The sequence below is a fragment of the Tetrao urogallus genome (genome assembly GCF_951394365.1).
Source record: "Tetrao urogallus genome assembly, chromosome: 12".
Classification (NCBI taxonomy): domain Eukaryota; kingdom Metazoa; phylum Chordata; class Aves; order Galliformes; family Phasianidae; genus Tetrao; species Tetrao urogallus.
In genome coordinates, this window is record NC_136825.1 from 1,552,094 (window position 1) to 1,571,325 (window position 19,232).

Consider the following 19,232-nt stretch of genomic DNA (forward strand, 5'->3'; position numbering starts at 1 on the left):
ACCTGTTTTCATGCGTCAGGCGTTTGCTTCTCAAGCTGTCTTTCATCCCTTTCAACTCCACTGTTCTGCACACACACGGAGATGAGGGCACCTGGGAAGGGCAGGCCTGCCAAAAACTGGGCTCCAGCGAATGGGGAAAAGCACAGAGGCTATAAATAGAGCTGCAGGTGAGTGCTGCACTGCTATCATGCTACCAGGGACACGTAAACCGACTGCAAACCTTTTACACATTAAACAAACCGGGGAACTGTTTGATGCCGAGGTGCCAAAAATGGAGCCTCTGCAGCCCAGCCCAAAGGAAGGGATGTGGGGGAAAGGTGAGGCCGCTCCAACAGGAGCCACATAAAGCCCATCCAAAGGCTGTGTGGGACAAAACCACGGTGCCTGGAGGTGCTGCACCCTGTGATAAAGGCTCTGGGGTGTATTTGCTGCTTTTTGGGCAGCACGGGGGAACAAACTGCTGGATGGGGGCGGGGGGGAGATGTCCAGTGCCTGGTTTAGTGGGTGGGAATGCTACCAAGCTCATCTTTAAGGTCCCTTCCAACCCAAGCCATTCTATGAATCTGTTCTGCGCTTCTGTCTCTTCTCCAAGGCAGTATCAATTGCCCACTCAACACCAAGAGATACAAATGCTCCTTGCTGACAGCCACACGAAGCCCAAAAGCAAGCTCTGCACGCTCCGACTCCCTCCTGGCTTTCTGCCTGGCCCTGCAGACATCTGCTCCTGCTTTCAGCACCAGGCTGAGGGCGCTTACAGTTGTAGGCACTCTGTGATCCACTTGTAGAAATAACAGCAGACATCACAGAAAGCAAAGAGGCACCTCAAGGACTACTCTCAGTTTACCAAGAGGTTACCCAAGAGGGTGGTGAGGCTGTGGCACAGGCTGCCCTATCCCTAGAGATGCTCAAGGCCACATGGGATGGGCCCATTGGCAGCCTAATCTGGCAGAGGGCAACCTGCCCACAGCAAGGAGAACGTGATGATCTTTAGGGTTCCTTCCAACCCAAGCCATTCTATAATCCTACGAAGGCTTAACTTCAAAAGGCTGTTTTGGAGTTACAAGAGGCAGTCCGCAGCTTGCTTAAGTGATGCTTACAGGGCAGAGGTGCACACAAGAGAAGCAGGAAACCTGTATCTACAAAGTATGCAACACCCCAGATGCTATAAATCCCATCTCTCAGCTCACACAGATGGTTACAAGAGGCAAGATGGGTCTACGACTGGCCAACACGGCCACTGCTCCTACCCAGCACAGCCTGGGCAGCACTGACAGCGAAAGCTCCTCCACCAAGCCCTACCCATGACCCTGCACAAGTGTCAAGGGAAGGAGACTGGCAATCATGGCCATGGTGACTCAATACCTAACACCCTGCCAATCAGCTGATGCTGCTTTCGCCATCATCATCACATGGACAGTGAGATCTCCTCCATCACTGACCCAACGAGAGCGCAAACCGACAGCAAATGTGTAATTAAGTGCACAAATTATGGTTGTAAGTGAAGATTACAATTAAATGTAGTTCCCCTTATTACTATAACCACTCTGACACTGTTAGTGCATCAAAGCACTCACAAGGCACAGTCCTGGTGTTCTGAAACTGAGACTTCCTCTTAAAAAAAAAAAAAAGGGTCACCACCAAAAAAAAATAATCAGTTTTCCCTTCTAGCAATACAAACAAGAATTCTGCATCAGATTCAAGACTTAATCCCTTCTCTCACCTGAAGGCACACAAATCCACGTGGCATCTTGTTGCTGGCCTTCTTTGCCCTGTTCAGCATTAAAATACACTCTTGCTTATGCTCATGATGTTCCCCTCCAGTGCTCAAGAAGCAGAATACACTGCCCAGAAGGAGAAGCTTCAGTATGTTCAGGGGAACACGGCTTCCTTGTGCCTCTTCTGCCCCAGCATGCACATGCATACACTTGTGCACCCAGATGTTTCTCAGCACAGCAGCACAAACCTCTATCTGCCTCTGGTTTCCAAGGTCCTGATGCTGCTGATCAGTTTTCCTGAGCAGGAAATCTCACACTTTTCCCTTACTCTGAACCAAAAGGTATTGCAACATCAGAACTTTCCTTAAGTTCTATATTGATAAAGTGCTTTACAAACACGCCTCATACACAGTCTATATATCAGTGTACTGAAGGAACTGACTAGAAGAAACTTATCAAGGCATGTAACTCTCTCAGCTTTTCAAACCTCTTCTTGGAGCTTTACTTAATGAAGTAAATACAGACCCAAACCAGCTCTGATTCGTGCCTAAGGGCACTGGTCAAGGCCACAGAAAGTCACTCCCATCTGCAGGATTCTCAGCACTGGGGGCTCAATCAGCCTTCCACCACAAACTCCAGCCCAAGCTGCACATCTCCGTAGCTCCAGGCCACAGGATTGGCACTCTGCTCCTTTTAGAGCCAGGTTACAGAGACTGCTGCTTATCTGATGTTTTAGCTCCACTTAGTGGCCAGCAAGGCTCACTGTCGCCTTGCTCTAAAAATACAGCTCAACTACAGTTGCAGATAACAAAGAGCAGGTCCAGAGGAAGGTCAGACATGAGGTGCTGGCACTGCTGCCCAGAGAGCTGTGGGTGCCCCATCCCTAGAGGTGCTCAGCGCCAGGTGGGACGGAGCCCTGAGCAGCTTCACCTCGTGGTGGGGGCACCCAGCCCACAGCAGAGATGGGAACAGGATAGGAGGGAAGGTCCCTTCCAACCTAAGCCACTGTATGAACAGCACGAACCCATTCACGACCCACAGCTAGAACACAAAGAGTGAATGGAAGCCAAGGCTTACCTTGGTAGCAGCGGGGACCGGGGCTTTGGTTTATCTTTGTCCTTGTCCCGGTCCCGGTCCCTGTCCCGGTCTCTGTCCCGGTCCCGGTGCTGCCTGTCCTTCTCGTCTCTTTTCACCCGTTCCCTCTCACGCTCCCACTCTTCTTTCCTCCTCTGTCTCTCCTTGTCGCGCTCCCGTTCGCGCTCCCGTTCGCGCTCCCTTTGACGCCGCTCTCGCTCCCGTTCCCGCTCCCTTTCCCGTTCCCTCTCACGTTGTCTGTTCTCTCTTTCCCTTTCCCGTTCTCGCTCTCTTTCCTATAAAAAAAAAAAAAAAAAAAAAGCAATCACTGTGTCAGGATGGCAGCATCTCACATAGGGAGGCCTCCAAGTCTCAGACTGCATTCCATCCTCCTACGTTAGAGCCAAGTATTGAGACAAATCCAGAGACAAATCACCGTCGTGATTTTCAAAGGCAAAAAGCCTATAAACAGGAGGGGAGTCAGCTCTTTGAAAGGGTAGATAAGGGCAGGACAAGGGGAAATGGTTTCAAGTTGAAGGAGGGAAGATTTAGGTTGGATGTCAGGGGGAAGTTCTTTACAGAGAGAGTGGTGTGGTGCTGGAACAGCTGCCCAGAAAGGCTGTGATGCCCTGCCCATCCCTGGAGGTGTTCAAGGCCAGGTTGGATGGGGCCCTGGGCAGCCTGGGCTGCTATTAGATATGGAAGTTGGCAGCCCTGCATGCGGCGGGGGGGTTGGAGCTTGATGAGCCTCGAGGTCCCTTCCAACCCAAGCCATTCTGTGATCTGTGAAAAATTACTTTTGCTTACTATACCTGTTAAGGGAATGCATTGATGTTTACAGTATTCCCTCATTACGTCAATGTTTATAACAAGCTAATTAACTTGAGAAATAAGCACCACGAAAATTGATGGTGCGCGATATGCAGCAACAGTGAGGACAAGGCTCCTGTTTCTGCAATGCTTTTGTAAGAAAAAGAGGTCATACAGCAAAGCAAAGCCACTTTCTTAAGAACATGATGAAAACCACAATAAAGCTTCCCAGCGAGCAGGAGTTACTCTTTTAGACACCACTCTCTTTAGGCACAACAGCCTGCAAAAGGATGAGCAGAGAAAGCTTCATAGCCTTATTTCCATTGTGCTCTGCACCTTGCAGCACAGCAACACCAACTGACAGTAGTTGGGGTTTTGGCAGCAGGCAGGGTGCTCTCCCTGCCTAACTCAAAGCAATTAATGTGCAGCTGTAGCAGCAGAAGACAGCCTTGCTGGAGCCTCTGCCTGCCCACATCTAATCCTTTCCATCTGTCCCAGTAACTAACAGCTAAACCATCCCTCAGCTACATTATTTCCTGGAAACTCCCTCCCCTCTCCAAAATTTCCAAGAATGGTTGCACAACTGCCTTGTGCTGGCAGAAGCAGCCAGGGCACGTGAAAAAGAAGCACCTTCAGTTAGGAGAGCAGAAAGCTGCACCCAGCAGTGCCACTGAGCTGCCAGCTCCATCACTTCGCATGTTCTGCACAGTAACTGAAGATTTAACTGCTGTAAGATTTGGCATCTTGAACATAGGAGAGAAATCCTGGCTCAGCTGCACAGGAATGTGACGAGCAGCAGAAATACTGGAGGAGAGCTGGAAGGGAAGGTGTGGGAGAGGTATCACCTTACTTACTCTGTAGTTACGGTATGGATCTGGGTCTGTGTACTGGACCCTGAAATTTTCATACTGCCCACCGCGCCAGAACCGTTCTATTTCATAGTCGTAATAGGGATCTGCATAGGGATCAAGCCTACAATGAAAAACAGAAGGTTAGAAAGGGAAACATGGCTTTGTCACCATACAGAAACACTACATAGCCTAGGTCAGCTCATAGTCACTGTGTACCGACAAGAAGAAATGCACTCTGTGGATTATGGCTGCAGAAAGTGGTTTGTTTCCTACATACCCCACACAGAAACCACCTTCTTAAAGTGAAGCTTATCAGAGAAAATCACCACATTTTCTCAATAGCACAGGAAAGGACACTACTGACCCCGTTCAGCCTTCAAATCAACGCGGTAACAAATACAGAATTGCTTCTTACAGCTACTTCAGACGTGTGCAAATGTAACAGAACGCATTTCGCCTCGCTGACCGAGGGCTGCACTCTGTGCCCGCACACACAGCTCTCTCGAGCACATCCCAAGCACAGCAGGCTGCCATCTCCTGCTCTGCAGCCACCAGAGGTGATGGGTGCACAGCAGTGCTGCCTGGATTGGAAGCAGAGCGATGCTGAACAGCTCGGCTCTGGATGCAGACAGCAGTGCTGAGTCCCTGCACCTGGAATACTCCATGCATCAAAGGTAACTGCAACTGCAGCTGATATCCTCCAGTGGAAAAGCCCCGAGTGCACAAATGGGCTGGGGGGGGCACACGACATGCTACTCAATTGCAAAGAACTGTAATTACTTTTGAGGAGGAAAAGGATCTAAATCCCACCCCTCCTTGTATCTCAATGCCTCCAAAAGGTTTCTGTTCGCATTTTCTGATGGTTTTGATTGATGTTTTTTAATTTGGATATCCAACCACATCCAATCCCTGCCAGCCACCTGGAGTGCAAATATCAGATCCATGGTACAGATGGGGAGGTGGGTACGGGAAACAAGAAACTTCCAGGGCCACAGAACAGGTAGTGTGGCAGAACTAGGATTACAAAGTGCTCCCAACTTCCAGGTCGTCCACAGTGGGACTCCAGCTCATGAGTAGGGGGAATTTGCATTTGAGGAAGTGCCAAATAACCTAAGCCAGGCTACCATGAAAGTGCTCCCCTGCCAGTCTAGAGGCTGCCTGTATTTCTTTCAGCACTTTAAATGGTTTAAGATCTCTGTTTCTGTCTGAATTGATTTCCAAAGGAAAGCATACCAGGGAATCCTGAATACTGCTAGCCAAGCCTTTACCAACAGCTGATGCCAACGAGGTAGCAGTAGAGATTTGGTGACATCAGGTGTTTGAATAAAAGAAATCTCAAGCTACCCCAAAAAGGAAGCTCTTCACTTTTTAACCCAGCCTCAAATCCCAATCTCTGCATTCCCTTCCCATATCCATTTATGGTCTTTTTATTCACATCATAAGCAACCCCCGCCGTGCATTTAAATAATTACAGGTGAATAATTGGCTTCACCCCCAAAATACATCCATTCAGTCAGTGAAATGCCAGCCACATCTGTGTGCCAGTTGTCTGTGGCCTCGGAAGTTTTCAGAAGTGCAATGGAGAAAAAGAAGGGGAATATTTTCTTACAGTTGCAACAGTACTGGAATCAAAGACCTGCTTACCCATAGTTAATGTTTTCTTTGATGTCCACCTCCCTATAGTTTTTCAAAAAAGAGAAAGGGATTCATGAACTATTTAGACATCTCCATACGTCACAAGACAATTCTGAAAGCATTTATTAACATTCCAGCTGAACCATCAGTGGTTATTTGCTGGCATCAATCTGTGCACAAGAGAGAAATCACTATTTCTAGAGCATACAGCAGTAACTACTTGGTAACTTTTGCCTGTGCACACTACACATCTTAATATTTTAACATCTCCATCTGCTTCTATGTAAAATTCATTAACTTTCAGAAATTCCATGTTTGCTTACTACTATTTCATGTTGACTACATGCAAGAGCAAACTTTTTGCTTGACTGCATGAAAGCACAGACAGTCCTGCACCCAGCACAGCAAATCCTTACATAAATGAGGCAATGGCACAGAAGGACGCTGAGTGAAGATGCTGTAACTGTACAGTTATAAAACAAGGATGCTCTGTGGTTTAACCATAGAGCTTATAACCCCATAACTCTGTGGGGTTAACCCACAGAGCACTGCTCATAATGTGCCTCAGGTACAACTGAACGCCTTCTCAGAAGAAGACAGAGGCTGATTCCTACAAAGGGGAAGAATTAACAGGGGGAACCAATTGGTCAGTTTGAAGAACTGAGTGGAAATATCTCCAAAATCTGTATGTGGAGGAACAGGGGATGCATGTGCGAGAGAAAAAACCATGGCTTCACCTACATCACTACAGAACACAAACCTCTCTCTTAAATGTTGGTTTCCATATCATCTTTTAGCCTCAGAACTACTGTGCACATCTCCCAGAGCACACTGATGTACCTTTGCACCTGCTTCTGCCTGCCTGCTCTCAGCCATGACAGGATGGTGTTTGAGGTGGCTAACATTTCATGTTTTACTACCTCCTTTAGCAGCCACCTACAACTTAGGTTCAGGATGCTTGTTTTTGCCTAGGCTGTGCACCAGCAGCTACCAGGCTTGCTTTCTGACCAGTGCCTTACTGAACAGCTTACTAGGGACTGGTCAAGATGTTTGTTAAGAGTCTTCTGTCTCAATAACCTTGCAACTAAACACTCAGCTAGCTGTGACAGCATGGCAGCTGCCACGAAACTCTTGGACCCTGAGGATATTCCAACTTTACAACCCCAATTTCGGTGTTTAAATCCCTCACGAGTTGCAATTAAAAAAAGAAAGAGAAAAGAAGTCAGAAGAACGAGCTGGTGACAGGTATTCTTCCTGTTCAGCTACTGGAAGGCTGCCATGCTATACTGCACTCCCACCCATCCATTCCACACGGCAAGAACCGAGCTGCATCTTACGCTGGATCTCGGACGTCTCTGGTGATGCGGTAATTCCAGTCACGGAAAAACTCATTTTCCTTGTCAAATTCACGCTCGTCTTCTCCAATAGTCACAGTGAACCTCTTCTCCTCAAAGTCAGGCTCCTGTTCTTTCCTCATTGTTGCCTTTTTTAATACCTACGAGGGAAAAAAAAAAAAAGAAGTCCTGTGAAGAGAACTTCCCGAAGGCACAGAAGAATCCTTCACTTGGGAGAAATGTGTTCTTCAACTCAAGCGTCCTTCTTCTGCCCAAGTCTCAGGAATGTGCGCACAAAGGAATTTCCTTGCTGCAGAAAGTGTAATTCACTACCAGATCAGCTCAGAACAGCTGCTGTACTACATTTCAAGCACGCAAACCCCATGCTCTGAAATGATCAGACACGTGGATCTTGTGGGTGCTAGAAAAACAGAATGGGAAACAACCAGCTTTTCAAGCTTCCTTGAGGGCATGACTTCAGCTTTCTCTAACTGCCTTGGGCCACAAGCTCCCCCATGGCTCAGGCTAACAGGAAAAACAAACCTGGATGTCAGCTCCTCTTGCCTGCACAAGAACTGTGATAGCAGGAGGCAGCACTCAATAAATTAAAAGGCAAAAGGAAGGCTTCTGAGAAAGAGCCGACATGACATGCTGCAAAAGAAAGCTCTGCTACCATTCTGCTATCAGTGAGACCTGTCTGTGTGTTCTGGAGAAAGCCAGCATGCTTGAGGATGTCACTCACCTCCTTTGCATGCCGGAGTCCTCGCTCCCAGGCACTTTCTGTTGGAGGATCCGGAGGAGGGGGAGGTAAGATTTCGTCAACCACTGGCCCTCCCTGTCACAAGGGGAAGGAGAAGGAGACAGACATTCAACATTAGTTCTAAGCAAACATTTGCTTTGTAAATAGCTCCTCAGGAATACCTTCAGAATCTCTGGAGACGCATCAGCAGGGCACACGCTGGGACACACGTGGAAAATTACTCCCCTCTACTAGCAACTTCAAGACCACCTTTTCAGAATCACATATGCAGTAAGCGTATAGAGTTTTGCTAAAACACTAACTCAGAACCTTCGCTCCTCCTGGAGCACGAGACAGAAGCTGAATGCAGAAGCCAGGAATTCACACAAAAGGAGTGCATACCCACGGGTTGGCTGGCATCAGCGGGTGAGGGCCGATGGGCGGTGCGCCATTCGGGGAGAAGGGCTCAGGCTTGGAGATCAAGGAGTAATTTCCTTTGTCATTCACTCCGGGGTGTATAAATCGACAGTTCATGCCCCAAGTGCAATGACCTGTGGAAATACAGAGTTCTCTGTTAGATCCATGCATGTCTGAACAGTACAGCAATGCTCGTTCAGGGCCACCACCACTCGAAACCCATCAAGGAACAACGCCGCTCTGGATACCTGACCACCCTTCTCTCCCAGTTTGCTGAGCTTTGCCTACTTGCATATTCTTGTCAACCCCCCACTGTCCCAGGGAGGATAAATTCAACAGCTCCAGTCACAAACAGATGAATGTACAAGAACCTTATTATGCCAGGGAGAAGGGAGTGATGGATGCAGACACACCGTTAAGCAAACGCCGTAATAAGTCCGTGAGCTCTGCAAGCCATACTGAAGACAAATGCCTCAACTCAGAGCTTCACCTTTTACAGAAAACAACCACTATAACCTGACAGCAAAGAAAACATCACAGTGCATTTGGAATTAGCAGCTCTCTGGTGAGGCACAACCGTACATCAAAGACACTTCTCTGCAGCCGACTCCACGCGCCTGCCAGCACAAAGCAGCAACGGAGACACTGCTAAGGAGGGCAGCAGCCAGCAACCTGCAGCAGCTTGCTCATTAGCTTCAGTCATCATCTCAAGGAGATGGCAGCGCTCAGGGGTCTGTAGCAGGATGCAAAGCCAATTCCTGATTTTAATTCAGCTTGTCTTAGAAACAATCCCCGTTATTTATTCCTGCTGGCAATTCGCTCTGCATCAGGCAACAGACACTTTGCAGATTTTGCAGAGAAACGCATCACAGAGGCACCACTAATCCTGTGCTCTCTCAGGCATTAACACATTGATTTTACGTGCTAGCAGCACGTGGCCCAAGAAGCCTCCCTGGCCTCAGCAACATGTCAGAAATCCATGCTGCACCTGGGTAAAGGGAAGCTCTTGGTCTGTGGAAAAACTCCTCATCAGTCCCAGACTAACCACAGTCAGAGATAACACTAGATGCTGCCGTGCTGTCAGCAACAGTGAGAGCACAAATCCCTTTGCAAAGGCACGCTGTGGCTCAACATGCAGCTGAATGCCTGCCAGGAGGGGTCTGCGAGACACCCCACCAGCTCCTACTACCTCACACAGAGGTGTCAAGGGGAACGATCCCCCTGAGGGGCACGTGGCAAAGCAGCCACACACCAAGCTCCATCCCTGAAAGCTGTCAAGCTCATCATTCATGCAATAGAAGAGGCGCAGCCGTACGTGTGCTTATCAGACACAGCGAGGCTGAAAATCCGGATGTCCTCAAGGTCCCAAGTGAGCAGCACCTGACCTCACTGGTGGCAACAAAGCCCTGAGGGGGGCAAGGCAAAGCGAGTGTCAGCGTTACCTGAAGCAGTGCCAAGCCAAAGAACACCTGGGGCGGGAGATCCCGCAGCCTGAACTTTGACTCAGGCAAACATTTCCATCCAGTGGAGGCGTGTGTTGTGCAAAGCATTGAGGAATAAGCACAGGAACTTCCCTGTGCCATCAGCATCCTTATCAGGCTCAGCACAGGTAGATCAGGAAGCCAGGGACGTGCTGGGTGATGGGCACGTGCCTGGAAATCCCCAAGCAGGTCCCTATGCTGCCTGTGCTGCTGATGCAACGGGGAGGACTCCACCCTGCTTTCCATCCTCCTTTTAATTTCAGATTTCAATCAATTGTTCAGTGAGGACTGTCAGTAAAGCACAGTCAGAAAGTAGACATCAGGGGGGCTGAATGAAGAACTATAGCTTAGAACATGACTTACCAAGAACTCCAGCCCTACCTTCAGTTTAAAAAAAAAAAAAAAAGGAGAGCCTTTTAATAACTAGGGAAGTGAGCTGGCCATCAAATTACAGGAAACAATTACATTTTGGGAAGGCATCAGCTTGATAAGAAAGAATGAAATTTGCCATTTTTGTTTTCCATTGAATAACATCACAGAACCTCTTTAAGCAACAACCGACTGTCAAATGAGCCCCAGCAGTTTTATTCCACCCTGTTTTGAACACGCTGGTGAGTTCTCCTTTATTTGCTTCTCCTGGGTTCAACAGACCCAGGTCACAGGATTTTTTGCATATTGGCCCTATGTAAATTCAGCATCTGGCCACCAGGGAGCTGACACTGGGGATGCCTGGGGCAGAGACTGTTGTGCAGAGAGCAGCTTAACTGCTACAAAACGGTGAGAGGGAGAGAACCTACAGCACCTTGGGTCTGCCTCCACCATCACAGCATGCCATTACCTTTCATGAAGAACCGACAGGTGGGACGTGGCCTCACTTTTCTGTCGTTGGGATCTTTAACTTCTCCTTCTTCCAAGTCATCGTCCTGGAACAGACAGACAGGCTGACACTTCATGCAGTGATTTGACATGTCACAACATGGTCCAATATCAACCACTGCCAAGCACACCCTGAGGCAAAGCACGGGGGAAATTCAAGAAAAGGTTGTGAGAAACACCCTTGAGGATATTCACAATGTACTGCTAGCAATGAGAACATGGATCAACTTCAGTGCTTTCCAAAGCTGACTGCAAAGCCCAGCAGGCATCACAAACATCCTGGCACCACATGTAGACTGTGCTGCACCAATTTACTCGGTGTACACTCAGAGGCTCAATAATCAATGGTACAGTGGATTAAAATCTTAACGTACCTTGGTTGAACGAGGCTGGTTGTGCACTTCCAGCTGACAGCAGGTGGAATGCAATTAGAGGAAGCCTCATGCAAACGAGCTCAATTGCATTGCCTTTCCTTGCTGCAGGCTATGAGTGCACACAGATAGCTATGGCAGCACAGCTGGGTGATGTTTCTGTCCTCCAGAGCCTCCACACTGCCTGGCCCTACTCTGCACTCCTGTCACACCTGCTCAGCTCAAGCAAATTCCTTCCATTAATTGATTTAAATTACACAGCAGAATTCCCGAGTAGAGTACTTAATGCAGTGTCCCAATATGGCCACTCTCTAGGAGGGAAGGTTTAAGCTGGATATAAGGGGGAAGTTCTTTACTCAGAGAGCGGTGAGGTGCTGGAACAGCTGCCCAGAGAGGCTGTGATGCCCCGTCCATCCCTGGAGGTGTTCAAGGCCAGGTTGGCTGGGGCCCTGGGCAGCCTGGGCTGCTATTAGACATGGAAGTTGGCAGCCCTGCATACAGCAGGGGGGATGGAGCTTGGTGATCCTTGAGGCCCCTTCCAAACCAAGTCGTTGTGTGATTCTCTACTCCTCAGCTCCACGCAGCAGTTACAGAGGAAGCAACTCAGGATGATGGAGCTTTCTTCAAAGACTCAGAACCACAGGGGACGAGCACAGAGCAACCACCATGGAACTCCTCTAGGAGACAGCAGTCAGGGCTTTGAAGTACCTGCCTTCCCTTTGTTCTACGTGAGCACACAGCTGTCAGGCACCCGACACACACTCAAGAAAAACAGTTACCTCTCCTAAAAGGCACACGCCTTATCTCACAGTCTCTGTTCACCACTCATTTTTCAGCACGCAAAACATCTGAGCAAGGAGCAGCTGGCACAGGCCTCCCCACTACAAGGCAAAAATAACAGCCCCACGGCAGCAGTGGGAATAGATGAGGAAAGTTGCATACTTTGATCAGTGTAGAAGCTGGAAAGGAGGAAAAAGCACTGCTTGTCTCTAGATAGAGTCTGCAGGGAGATGGATTAACAGCCCCTTCTGCATCCCTTTGAGGGCAACGCAAGCAGCGCTTCCCTGAGCAAGAACTGATTTTAAAGGCTACGCTTTCATTCAAATTAAAACCTGTATTAATATCCCCTCCTCCAAAGACAGGAGTCTGAAAGCAGAGCAAAACGTGGAGCTTTAAGGGGTTCCCCAAAAGCCAGGGATGGCATTCAAGGATGAGAGAATGGCACAACCAGCTCAACTCGGCTGCTTTCAAAAGAGCCGTGTGAAGTCTCTGCAGACGCCGCACTGGAACAAAAGGGAAAGTATTTATTTCTGTGAGGTCTCCTTGGAATCAGGCAGCTGGGAACCCTGTTATGAGTTAATGTATGAGAAGCAGAGTACAAATTCATCCCGTGCTTTGTAAGGAGAGCTCTCCTAAGAATGCCGTGAATTCTAAAGGAAAGCATTCATATTTTAATCAAGAAGCAGGCACGGAGTCAGGGCGCCAGGAATTTATTTTATCCTGCCTGGACTCCCTCACAACATGCTGAAATTCCTCCTAACTCAATAAGAAATACACAAAACTTTTGGAAAATGCCGTCAGTGGTTAAGGAAGCTGCTTGCCAGAGCAAGGCACGATGAAGCAAAGCTGCATTGCTTTGTTTTAGAAACAAAAAAACCCACAACTTTTGGGGGGAAAAATAGCTGACCACGAAGCCCCAGAGCACAGCACGACAAATGGTGCTCCATTTTTCCTAAATACTTACATGTGTTTCTCAGCTGAAACAGCACTGACTGGCTCTGCACATCCCCTACCTGATGACCAGCCCTCAGGGCCTGCCTGGTTAAGCACTCCCCACGAATCCCAGCACAGTCTGCTCCTCCTGTTGTTCCTGGGACCCTGGGTTTCTTGTACCCCTGACACCAAGTCCAGGAGCTGCACTACAGCCTCTCAAACCATCCTGATGAGACACTTATGAATGCTTAATGAATCACTAACTAATTTGCTATCAGCATCATCTGTACGTCCTCTGAGAGCCAAAGCAGAATAGTTTCTTAAGGCACTGGAGCTGTTCCACACTAGGCAGCTACTAGCTTACTTGCAACTGCTCCAGCAATATGTGGCACAATTCTTCTGCAGTATGTGGCAGTGGATACCCTAAAAACTGAGGTCAGGACTCGGCCCACAACAGTTATACCTCTGAAGGAAACGTTGTTACTTGCATGCTGGGGATGCAACTAGCACAGACACCGGTGCAAATGAGGAGAGAGAGGCACGACACTCCATGAGGCAACAGCTCAAACACAAGGACAGGTCTCTCCCAGCAGAACTGTCCACCCCAGACCAGCTCCTACTTACATCAATTTCGCCATCATCAATCTCTCCATCATCCTCTTCTTTCTTCTTCTCCTTGACGGGATCCTGGCCATCCTTTTCATCATCACTTTTACTGCTGGATTTTTTCTCCTCCTCAGGGGCGTCGTCTCCTTTCTCCTCTTCCTCATCATCCTCACCAGCAGCTTTCTCAACATCCTCCTCTGCAGGAGCAGCGCTTGGCTCCTCAGGAACCTCCTCATCATAGTCCAACTCATGCTCATCCAGCTCACGGGTGACAGAAGATGCTTCATCACCAAGGTCATTAGCACGGTTTTCCTCCTCACCTTTGCGAGGCTGGGGGCTCTTCAGCTCCCCACTCTGCTCATTGTTGTCAGAGTCCTGAGACTTGGCTTCACTTAAGTGGTCCTCTTCATCAGAGTGGTTCTCCTCGCCACGGCTCAGGGCCCGGGCTGCCTCCTCCTCCTCACCCAGGACGCTGCCTTGCCCACCCTCTCCATCAAGTCCCCGCTCCGAACCGCTCTCCTTTAGGACCTCGTCGTCAGAAAGCTGCTGGTCTTCATCAGGAGAGCAGGGGTTTCGCTCAGGGCTGTTGGAAACATCCATCAGTACCCAATAGCCTGTGGAAGGAAGAATGCTGCACTTGTTATGGAGAATGAGCTGGGAAAAACAAGAAAGGCTCACCTTGTATTTTGTCCTCCTAAAGGGGAAAAAGAATGCTTGAATTCACAAATGCGGTTTATCAAAGTATCTTCAGGAAGATGGCATTTTAAACTGCGTAAAAAACTTACTCCAAGATTACTCACATAAGCTAAGAGCACATTACCCTTGATTTATATGGATAGAACTCAAGGTTGGGATTTCATTTACAGGCCCTAACAGTCAGCTGCACTGCACTCCCACCAAGCAATCAGGGGGTTTTCTCACCCTCACAGCATTTCTCTCATGAGCAAGTGAGTGAGCTCCAGAGCACAGGGTCAGCTTTTTCAGACCCCTCTGGTTAAGCATAAGAATGTGGCACTGCAGATAGCACAGACTCCTGAAGAGACAGAACCACTATTCACAATGATTCTAGGAAAAAATGGCCATATATTGATGGTGGGTTTTTTTTGTTTGTTTGTTTGTTTTACATACTGCAACCAGGACAGGGATGCAATCCAGAAAACTCAGGGAAAGTAACTGTGGTGAGGGAACTTGGTGCTGAGGTATGGCAGGAGGAGCACGGAGCATTGCTTCTGTGTGCTAAGAGCCTGGAAAATCAGGAGCAGCTTTATTACCCACGGTGCTTCTCTGCTTCTATAAGAACTTCCTGGGATGAGGACTGTTGTATTCATGCTCCAGACACTGCCAGCTGTGCTGTCACCTCTGAGACAGCATCGCCTGCCTTCGCCACAGCGCAGCCCTCATTAGCTGGTATTGGCAGCAGACCCTGGAGATGAAAGTCACTCCCAAGAAACGCTCGTTACACCAGGGGAGGCTGCAGAGGAGCTGTGAACGTTCCTCAGAAATAAAAGCAGCAGCACAAGTGTATCCAAACAGCAGCACCAGTAACTCTGCTCAAACATCAGCTCGCCGATACGCGAGGATGATGTGAATGCCTGAGGGAGCCCTGGGGAACGGCAGGGCCGTGCTGAGCTGCCTGCAAGCTCCTCGTGCCTCCTTGCACTTCTTGGTTCTTGCTCACAACCAAAGCTGTGATTTGACTGAGAGGTGATAAACCAAATTAAAAGACAGCAATTGCCTCTCGCTGATAGCGGCTCTGGGCAGTTAAGCAGGATGTAATCTGAAACAAATTATATTCTTACTGTGCCTATAAAGGTTGACGCCGAGTTCATAAATGCTTGCACAAATCGTTGCTGGCTTCAAGAGGAATTTTATGACAGCAATTTTAATTGCCTAAGTGTCTGAGAAGTTACACTTTGCATGCACACAGAGCAGCTTAGTGTATCACAGCCGAAAGGTCAGCCTGAAGAGGCCAGCAGAAATACAGAAGCTGTCAAGTATGGATGCGTTCAGGAAATTTGTTTTCTGATTTCTTAAAAATAAGCAGCACCAAAGCAAAGGCTTTTAAGTGACTCACTGCCTTTCTGCACTCAACACCGAGTCCTCCAGAGGGCTGGGGGAAAATGAATACATTCTCACCGTCAGCTGAACTGACGAGCACGAAACAGTCACCTCCACTATTAAAGCTAAATCCAGAGCATTTGTGAGTTGCAATAATTTCCTATTAATTCCCAACAGCAGAAACGATAAGAAACACCATAAATGACTGCTGATTGTAAGAGTTCACAAAATCCAAGCTTCCCTTGGGCAATGGGCCTCAGGCCTCCTGCTGCCTCTATCTGCTCGTGCAGTGAAGCAACACACAGAGGGCACTCATGGTCTCTATGCTGCTTCCTACACTGTAGGACTTCAGCAAGACCACAGCTCAGCTGCTCCCTATGGGTCACTGCTCCCTGTTCACTGGTATGTGAGAAAAGATGCCCTGAGACCAAGGGAATCGGGCCTTTTGAAAACAAATCCTCCAGCCATCCCTCAGCCCTGGGCATCCCCGTGGGTCTGAGCCAAGAGGACAGCAAGTGAACGTGGTTTATGTCACAGTCACAAACCTACCTGCTACAGCAGCACATCAGAAGAATGACCCGAGATGGGAGAACGCCTCATCGCTGACCTAACCAGTGTTACTTGTAGCCATTCTTTCAGGGAATAAAAGATACAACTGAGTGCAATGAAAGGCGAGAGCACCAGAGAAAGAATTTAGTGAAATGGTGGAGTCTGTGCCAGCATCACTCAGGCTTCCTTACAAGCTGCAACGGATTTGTTCTTTTCAGGGCAGCAGCAACCTAAAGCTCACGTTCCAAGTCCTGCCTCAGAATAAGCTGCACAACAGCTCATCCCAAAGCTCTGGAATCATGCAGGTTGCTGCTTTTTCTTTCCACTCTCCTTTAGTTACACATACAGATGAAGAACAGGAAAATCTGAGGACAAAAATGACTACACAGAAGCATTTTAAATTGAGCAAAGCAACAGAGCAGAAATCCACAGCTTTCATTTTCATGGTAAACGAGTCCTGAATTTTCGTCTCAGAACCGAGCCTGTTTCCTACTGTCTTCAAAACTGGTTATGAAAGCAAAAATTAACTTCAGAGCTACAGGTAAGATTGTTTGACTTGTAGCTTTGGTTCACGGGGCAACGAACCAGCTGTACAATGACACCTCACACTTAACAGAGGCTTATCTTCAGAGCTATCTTTAAAACTGCAGGTAGTTCAGGCAAAGCCAACGTTGGACCCAGCCACCTTACCCTTTTTACTACAAAATTGACTTCATTTATTCAAACTGTGACATGTTTTCCCTTCCCTCACATCTGAAGCAGACGAGTTCAGAACAGTCTGCTTTGCCAGGCCTGACAAGTTCTACAACCCTTCCACTGAGCAGCTTTGGAGTGAATGCAACCACGGCACGCATCTCTGGCCAAAACTGTGTCTTGTGCTGTCTAGAGAAGCACTTGTGCACACCTGATTGAATTTTAAGTCCCTTCAAAGCAGTTCACACGATGTCAGGTAGAGATGCTGCAGATTTGGCAGCTGAGCTTTCCAGCTGTCCCATCTGCAAGCACATGCCATCCTCCCAGCTCCCAGACTGCACTTGCTGTCCTGCAGATCGAGCAACACTTTCCCTCCTGTTGTTCCTTCAGAATCCTCGTGACCCAGCCAGTCCCTGTTGCCATGCAGCAGCCTGTCGGTGCTGCCATCAAGAGCACTGCAGATGGTCCACCAGAAACACAAGCAAATGGAACAAAAAAGAAGATAAAAACCCTGAGCAGTCTTTGCAAAGTTCATCCTTCCCTTCAATAAATGTCTAGAGATGATGAGGGAAAGCACTCTGCAGAGACACATCCAGAACCATTTGGTGACGGGATGAAAAAGGCAAGAAGAGCCCCAGGTGACACCTGGCTGCAATGATCTGCAGCTTTCTTACTGACAGAACTGCCTTTTCTCCCTGCAGCCTCCCTCCCTGCACACACACAGACCACTGGAAGAGCAGACAGCATCCACTCTCGGAACACAGCCCTTCCTTGTCTCTGCTGTCACAGACAGGTCTGGTGGAAAAGAGGTTTTTAGTCACACAATACACATGCAGCAGGAAGCAATGCTGAAGTTTCACAGACCGAGCTCTGAATTTTTTCAGCTCAAGGAATGGAATTTGTCAGCATTTCATGGCCCACATATGAGGTGCTCCTTGTAAACCAGCCCCTGGCACAGTTGCCCTCACCCAGAAGGACTTGGATGCAATAGCAAAGGGTGCCCATCTCGTCCTCTGTTCCCACTCGAGCCTCACAGCCTTGCTGGAGAACAATTCCAACCACAGATTTTAGTCTGGGATCACACAGGTATTTCAGAGGCTGCTCCCCATTTCATTGCTTTGTGTTCTGAAGGCACATCTCTCAACAGTGCCCATCGAAGGCAGGAGGCTGAAATTCTGTTTCTTACTGCTCTTTTTCAACTACAACTCATTAAAAGTTTAAGTCGTATCGTCAACTAAGCTGACGAAGCAAAGCTTCGTGTGCATCTGACTCACTGCTGAAGGTAGCAGTTTGGTGGCAGACTAAACAGTAGTGCTGCAAGGACCAACCTAAAAGAGGCGCCAAGGAAAGATAATCTTGGCAACTGCTATTTCCATTCATTAGATTCCTCCCTCAGCCTTTCCATGGTGCCACAAATGAACAAGAAACACACCTTGAACACAGTACAGGAACCAGCAGCTCAGGTGATCCCAACACCTCTGGGTGCAGGAAGGCACCGAGTGCCCTACAACAAAACTGTGCCCTGCCAGATCCATCAGCTTCACTCTTCAATAGCACAAATTGCCAGTTGGATGGAAGAACCAAGCCCATCCCCAACATCATTAACCTCCAAATAGACACCCTGCAGCTCCAGGGTGCTCATAGGGCAGACGTCAGGGGAGCAGCATTGCCTCTCAGTGCTGCTGGTGAGAGGGAACGGAGGCCTCCCTGTTTCAGGCAGAACTCTCAGGAGTAGCAGAAAGTTTGCTGGTTTATTTTTCCCCTTTCTTGCAGCCAGTCTGATGCAAAAAACAAAATATTCCCATTTATCCATGAAAATCAATGCTTAATGCAGAACAGAAGTGTTTGGGAGCATGTTCCAAGTCAAGCCACAAGGATGAGTGAAGAATGATGTGCAAGCCGAGGAGAAAGAATGGGAAATAGAGCTGGTAAGACAGGTTAGAAAAGAAACACAGCACAAAGAGGTTAAGGGGACAAAGATGTGCAAAGCAGAAGCAAGACAGAAATGAAGGGCAGGAACTGTAATGAGCAAAAATATGAAAGAATAGCAAAAATGGGAAGAGAAGGGAAAAAAAAAAAAGCCCTGTGATCTGAGAAAAGAGCATCGTATTAAATCAGGAAGAAACAGAACAAAAGCAAAACATGCAGTCCTTTGCTTTGAATGAAACTACGATCCTTAGCAGGTTAATGAACTAAAACAGAAACTTATCTGACATCCTCTAAGAAGACCTGACTTTGATGATACGCAGCATTTAGCAGCTGTCAGGGAAGCTGTTAATGCAGAGAACTGAGCCACCTTTTGGCATGAAT

The 19,232-nt window shown here is 48.2% G+C and overlaps 1 protein-coding gene across 1 annotated transcript in view; it reads right to left on the reverse strand.

Moving 5' to 3' along the window:
* ZC3H18 (zinc finger CCCH-type containing 18) overlaps window positions 1-19,232 on the reverse strand; it is a gene marked incomplete at both ends in the record, with an annotated part of 39,693 nt that overhangs the window by 19,516 nt on the left and 945 nt on the right. The window contains 8 exons of the mRNA XM_079541271.1: window positions 2,793-3,085; window positions 4,454-4,571; window positions 6,095-6,127; window positions 7,423-7,580; window positions 8,162-8,254; window positions 8,561-8,709; window positions 10,895-10,979; window positions 13,641-14,253. Coding sequence (XP_079397397.1) covers window positions 2,793-3,085; window positions 4,454-4,571; window positions 6,095-6,127; window positions 7,423-7,580; window positions 8,162-8,254; window positions 8,561-8,709; window positions 10,895-10,979; window positions 13,641-14,253 — 1,542 coding nt within the window. The remainder of the gene's footprint in view (window positions 1-2,792; window positions 3,086-4,453; window positions 4,572-6,094; window positions 6,128-7,422; window positions 7,581-8,161; window positions 8,255-8,560; window positions 8,710-10,894; window positions 10,980-13,640; window positions 14,254-19,232) is intronic.